This window comes from Triticum aestivum, chromosome 7A (genome assembly GCF_018294505.1).
Source record: "Triticum aestivum cultivar Chinese Spring chromosome 7A, IWGSC CS RefSeq v2.1, whole genome shotgun sequence".
Lineage (NCBI taxonomy): Eukaryota > Viridiplantae > Streptophyta > Magnoliopsida > Poales > Poaceae > Triticum > Triticum aestivum.
Window position 1 is genome coordinate 658,308,635 of NC_057812.1, and position 6,466 is coordinate 658,315,100.

Here is a 6,466-nt window from a genome sequence, read left to right on the forward strand (position 1 = left end):
CTTTTCAAAACATCATTCGGTCATTCTTTTTGTCAAATGTACTGTGAATTTTGCTACAAAACCATCTTACGCAACACACTAATATTGTGGCGTGGCCATTAAACATTGATACTCCTGACATTAGTGGTATTGTGGAACGAGAACAAGCACATTTGTTGTCCGTACACAATGGTCGGTTTGAATTCCGGCTTTGTATGTATACTACCTTTACACTTTGAAGATTTAACAAACGTCACAATAGCATCATTTAGTGATAGCGAACTTTCTTCTGAATAATCCTATCTGGTCAACATCATAATCAATTGGTGTGTCCTTATGGTTTATCATGTCATGCAACTAATCCATTTGATCTCTTTAGTTGTGGTGTATGTCATGCCTTGTATGTAGCAGATGGAGTTTCATGCTTTGGTTACATCGACCTTGATAACTCAACCACAACTCCAATAGAATGTCCTATCTCTGTAAAGAAATATAAGAGCATTTACACCACTAAGTAGTACACAATAATAAAGACAATCGAGTTTAATGTCTAATGATATTAATATACTGCTCTTTATCAGGGGAATGAAAAAAAAATAGTGTGTGAGGGTTATGGGCTCACCTGTACAATGAGTCAACGACAATGTGCAATTGGATATCGTGCATGCCGACGGCGAGTGACGCGAGCAACATCACTATGGGGCCTATAAAAACGTGAGGACCATCGAAACTGACGTGATCACATAGCTGCACGGGACCAACCATGGCCGCCGTGTCATGAACGTCTCTGAAATACAGGCGATTCTTGTAAAAATTTCATGGTAACTTTAGATCATATTGCATGGCAATTCGAGCGTTTGCTAGGAAAACACTCCCAGGGAATGTTCCCCCGATATTGCTGTCCATTCAAAATTTGGTTTTATATGCTAACGTGACGCCCTGTACATGTGATCCGTTTTCTCTTTGCTACCCTATAAGGGAGGTTTGTGCGCAAGTCAATCAATGTGGATGCAGTTGTAGCTAAACAGGGGGCTGCGTGCTGCTGTGGCGACAGTATGCAGAAATCGTGAGGGACTCTACCTCGGCTCCTCCTCTATCACTTTGAATCATATGAGTGGTGCATCTTATTCGAATATTCAGAGTTTTCTCATCTCTTCGGATAGTGCTACTGGCATCACGGATATTCTTGAGCTTGAGCGTGCCGGCTGCCCGGGGTCAAAATGCGGCGGTAATCAGAAAACTCATAGGACGCAAAGATGATTTTTAGGAGTCATTTCATGTATGAATCAAGATGGGTTAATTTCGAGGATGATAGTTTAGCTAAATTTTTGTTTCTTTAAACTTTGGGAGGCATGTATGGTTGTTAAAGCCTCATGATATTGTAACAGTTCGAATGAACATCACTGATCAATAAAGCAACGTAGTTTCCCTAAAGAAATGCAATTATGCCGCCTGAGCAAACGCGTCCAAAATTTCCAGGAAGCCGAACAAATTTATTTTTTCTTAAGCAAGAGAGGCAAAAGATTGCGCAAGTAGGGAGGGAGTCTCAGATATATTATATATAGATGGCATCAATTGTATGAGAATACAGTGCTAGCTTGTGTTTTCTGAATCTAAGATCAACTCTAGAAAGTACCAACTTGTAACAGATTGACCTGCCCACAAACTATCCTTAGGGTAGCCAAAAAAGAGGTCTAGATTCTGGAACCTTCTCACTGATGCTACCAACTAGTCGAATGTGCTTTCCTTAATACAACAGCTTATGCCTCTGACAACTCCAGATCCAGCATCAGTCAGTCAATGCGCACAGTAAGAAATGGATCCAGCACTGCTATCATCATCTCAGCGGGTGGGCGCGGTGCCACACAGGTTGATGAGGTCCATGAGGGTGGAGTGGAGCACCTCCAGGGATAGGTACCCAAGGAACCTGCACTTCTCCTCCGCCCACGGGTCGTCCGTCGCCGGCGCCTTCCCGTCCTCCTCCGCCAGGTGGTCCACCGTCAGGTACCACGACACGCACCCATAAGCATCATCCGGGTCGATGTGCCCCACCAGGCCCAGTGTCGTGTCGCCGTGGTCCAGGTCAAAGTAGAGGCCTAAAAAGTCCCTCGTCACACTCATCCCCAGGACCTGCGCCTCCTCGTGGAGCCAGTTTATCACCTGGCTCGCCACCTGCAGATACATACATATATGTGCAGATCATGTGCTCAGTACACTATCATGATGAAGTAGATCTTGAAGCAACACTTCTATTGTAAAACGGAAGCATGGCAAAGATCCTAAAATGTATCATCATATGAATTCTCTGCAATCTGCCCTGAAGCCATACTGGAACTCGAACACTTTCTACTAGTCAGAGAAACTTGCATGGAGTGCAGGGACTGAACGATGAACATTGCAGCCAATCACAGGGCACTTGCATTTACTAAATTTGATCATGATATGGTCAAGTGGTTCATGCGCTATCCAGGCACAAATGGTGCTTCACCCTTCTGAATCATAAATACTCCCAACAGTAGTAACATTGGTAAACTAATCTAGCCATGATAGAAAGATAATAACTCAAGAAGTTTCATCACAAGTTTACCTGCTGCAGAACCATCGTAGGGAGGTCCTCCAAGTCACAGCTGTAACTGTTTATCAGATACCCATCTGAGGGCTTCCTGGTCAATGATCCAGCAATGCTCGGAGAACCTTCGCCCAACAAACTTATCTGGCCATCCTTCAAGACAATCTTCGTGTTGAACTGTCTCCTGGAAGATTTGTATTTAGGCTCACCATTGTCCGAAGGCTTCGTGAGTCGGTCAGCAGCTAAAATAGGCTGCGGAACTCTTAGGCAGATAGACCAGGAAGAAGTTCGAGAATGCCACGTAGGAAGGGACTGCAGATGGAGATACGGAACCCTGCTAACCTGCACTAATAAAAAGGAAGTTAGATACCCCAGTCTATACCCATGGTATATATACTGCTACATTGATGAACAGAAAAAAATAGTAGTTATACCACACTCTCCAGCTCCAGCTGCACTTTATTTGAAAATATTTTATGAGCAACTGTCATGCAGAAATGGCCTAGCAAGCCACACTCGTCACCTGCAGGCTCTGCAGTGTGAGCAGGACTCTGGTTGCGAACAATATTACGATATTTCTCCCTGACTTTCTTAAGAATGTTGTCATGGAACATATGTAGCAGGTAAATCTCCAGACTTTTCGGGTTAAGAAACCCTGAGGGGTTGCTTTTAAAGGCTCCTGCTTCCCATTGGTGGTGGCTAACACAAGATTCGCCTCTGAATTAGTGTGCTCTTCATGGCCCGCCATTTCCGAGTCACTGTCCTGTCCAGAATTCGCAAGCGAAAGGCACAACAAACTCTCCTGGCCAATGGCTAATTGGAGAAAATCCTCACACATTCCAGTTACGTTGACGCCTTGAGTTTGGACAAATGTCTCACGGATCACCATATCAAATACCTACAAAGGCATACACTTAGCTAAGCACAAGGTAGTATGGTAGATAAGAATGACGAATGGAGAGGGCAGAATTTGTCACAGCAATAAATTTTCATGGAACTCTAGTTGGTCAAAAGACAGGTATGCAGTAAATCAAAAGCATTTAGACAACCTGCTCCTCAAATATTGACTTGTGGATATTGCGGAGAATGGAATGCGCCTGTTTGACAGACTTATTGACATCATCATTCTCCGAGGCATCATCTTCAGCTGCAGAACAAGTGGTGCTTGAGACACCTTTCGTTTTGCAAGTGTAGCTTTCCACGCCGCTTGCACTGTCCCCATGAAATTGAAGGCTCAAGAAACGGCATGACTTTTGTGGGATTTGTACAGACAAAGTACCTGACGAGTCCTGATCGATTGGAACCAAAGACAATGACGACAATCGGGGCATCTCAGCCGTGTCCAACTGAGAAGTGTCAACTACATCAAACATGAAGCTGTTGCTTCCTGGAGCATTCCCAAGCTGCCTCTTAACTTTCCAGTTCTGTTGCAACCTGCCAATCCAACAACACTGGTCATGGTACAAACATCACTACTTACGTGATAGCTGAAATTCACAATTCCTGAAACAAGAAAAAACCTGATCAATGAGCCGTAGAACCTAGCCTCCTTCTGGAACTGCTGCCCCATCGTTTTGGCCGATTGCTTGAAGTACCGTCCCAGATGCTGAGATTGCAGAACAGAGCATAATAATTAGGGTCCATGGTGTAAGTTCAAACTTCAACTGTCTTTTTTCTTTTTTCTTTTTGAGGCGGCAAGCGTGAACTACTTGAAACATCTTTTATTGCAGTTTACTTCTGCTCCCATTTTGTCTGTCTTGTACTAACTGGATACAAATGGTCTATTAGTTTCTACTGCAAATTAACAGGCCATACCCGAAGGCGCTGGAGCTTGGTGGCGGCGGAGACGGCCATGTCGGCGAGGACTTCGTCCGGCAGCGGCTTGGGCTTGGAGATGGTCGCCGCCACGGCCACGGTGTCGTTCGCCTCGACCTGCATTGTTATCCATCCACAATAACCAGGAACATCATCGCATCTAACATACGAGGTCTGTCATGAGGCCGAGATGCGCACGGACGGAGATGTGGGCGGACCGTGGAGATGAGGTCGAGGATGACGGTGAGCTCCTGCTGCGCCAGCTGCAGGCTCTCGTGGAGGCCCTGCCATGGCCAGGCCTTGCGGGCGGCGTCATCGGCCGCCGCCTTCTTGGCCTTCTTGGCGTCCCGCTCGACGACCCAGGAGAAGTCGATGCGGCGGATCGCCGCCAGCCGCTGTGCCTCGCTGCTGCCGTCCCTGCGGCCGTGTGCTCACCGGTGAGCAGCCGATTTGGACCGAGGGAAGGGAGAGGGGAGGGGAGCGGGCTTACGGCGGGTAGTGCTCGTTGCCGGCCTCGTCGATGGCCTCGAGGCGCTTGATGGGGAGCTTGTCGAAGTCCAGCCGCAGGTCGTCGCCCATGGCCGCCATCTCTGCCCCCTGCTCCTTGATTGATGGGGAGCGAGCGACTGGGGTGCTGGATCGGTCCGGAGGAAGGGGCCGGAAGGGGGAGCAGGGGCTGGGGGACAGACGCAGCCTGACTTTGGGCTGGCCTCCCGTCTCGAGGCCAAGAGTGGTCGGTGGTAGCCGCCGGCGAGGGGCGCGGCGGCCGGCGGGATCGGGCGACGGCCGGAGTTTGCCGGCGAGCGAGGGTTTGGGGGAGCGTCTTTGTCTCGCTTGTGGCTGTAGTGGGCCGGCCCAGTTTGCTCCGTTCGTTTTCGCACGTTTGCTTCTTGGTTCGTTCGATGGAGTTGCACGGCTGTCCTGACGTTCATTTGTTCGTTCTTATTTTTTCTCTTCTGTTTGAAAATATTCTAGAGACATACCCAAAAATAAGTGTCTCAACTTTGTAGTTAGTACAAAGTTGAGACACTTATTTTGGGACGGAGGAGTATATTTCGACAAATTAATTTAGTTAAAAAGTTAAAACGTTCATCACGCATTTAGAAAAAAATCATTTAGTGTAAAAAATTTGTTCACACAATTTTATTAAAAATTGTGAAATTTATAAAATGATCAAGCTTTTCAAAAATATGTTTGTGACATCTTCAAAACTATTTCTGCAATGTAATCTATTAAAAATTACAATATATTTTTAATATATAAAAATTTATTGTACCATTAAATCAATGTTTGATTACATTTAAAGAAAATGTTCACGGATAAAAAAAAATATGTTCGTGACATATTTTAAAATGTTATAGTACATTCTAAAAAATATATTTGTGTAACTAAAAAAATTGTAACATTAAAATATATAAAGACATTTAAAAAGAATGTTCTAACACTTAACAAATGTTTGGCACGTTTTTAAAAAAACATTTACATGTATGTGTACTCGAAAAATGTCCAACGGTGTATCTGAAAAATGTTCACCTATATTGAAGAAAATATTTAACGTATATCCAACAAATTAAACATGTATTTGGAAACTGTTTAAGATTTATTTAAAAAATGAGCAAAATGTATTTGAGGAAATTTTCAACATATATCAAAATATTCCCAGTGTATAAAAAATGTAGAACATGTATTAAAAAATTTACATGTATTTGAAAAAAATAACCCAAAGAAACGAAATAAAACCGATACAGAAAACACACAATAAAAAAAGGAAAAAACCATGCAAAAGCTTCTAAAACAAGTTCATAGAAGATTCCCAAAACCACTTCAGAAAAGGTACATTGGGCCGGCCCGTTAGCTGCAACTCTAGAGGTGAGACGGCAGCTCGTCTTGCAATAGGCGAGACATAGCCCTGGCGAGGGTTTGGACCTGGGAGTTGGCAGTGATGGTGGTGAGAACTAAACCAGGCCGGGACGGACCGCCGAGGAAGGTAAGTTGTCAAACGGTCGATTTTGTTCATGTAGGAACAACACATTTTATTTGTAATTCAGCCATGTCATGATTTTTGTGTATGCATGTGGGGATTTAGTTAGGATTTTTTAAGAG

At 44.6% G+C, this 6,466-nt stretch overlaps 1 protein-coding gene across 2 annotated transcripts; it reads right to left on the bottom strand.

The window, feature by feature from the left end:
• Positions 1-1,512: 1,512 nt before the first annotated feature.
• On the bottom strand, positions 1,513-5,241 carry LOC123149048 (mediator of RNA polymerase II transcription subunit 17). 2 transcript variants are annotated; one of them, XM_044568586.1, is made up of 9 exons: positions 4,854-5,241; positions 4,582-4,780; positions 4,364-4,480; positions 4,069-4,154; positions 3,828-3,982; positions 3,598-3,695; positions 3,072-3,446; positions 2,567-2,890; positions 1,513-2,151 (listed from the first exon to the last, which is right to left on the bottom strand). In XM_044568586.1, exons 1-9 carry the CDS (start codon positions 4,949-4,951, stop codon positions 1,822-1,824), a joined length of 1,782 nt encoding a protein of 593 aa, XP_044424521.1. In that variant the 5' UTR covers positions 4,952-5,241; the 3' UTR covers positions 1,513-1,821. The 2 variants fall into 2 exon arrangements, with proteins under 2 accessions (XP_044424521.1, XP_044424520.1); XM_044568585.1 differs by having other exon boundaries at positions 3,598-3,982.
• Between the last annotated feature and the right edge of the window lie 1,225 nt (positions 5,242-6,466).

What these genes read in the sequence shown, in the direction of transcription:
- LOC123149048 (XM_044568585.1), bottom strand. Translation starts at nt 4,951, where the DNA reads ATGGCGGCCATGGGCGACGACCTGCGGCTGGACTTCGACAAGCTCCCC. An exon ending in GGCAACGAGCACTACCCGCC is followed by an intron (nt 4,781 to 4,853) that starts GTAAGCCCGCTC and finishes ACACGGCCGCAG; the next exon opens with GGACGGCAGCAGCGAGGCAC. An exon ending in TCACACTGCAGAGCCTGCAG is followed by an intron (nt 2,891 to 3,071) that starts GTGACGAGTGTG and finishes TTATTAGTGCAG; the next exon opens with GTTAGCAGGGTTCCGTATCT.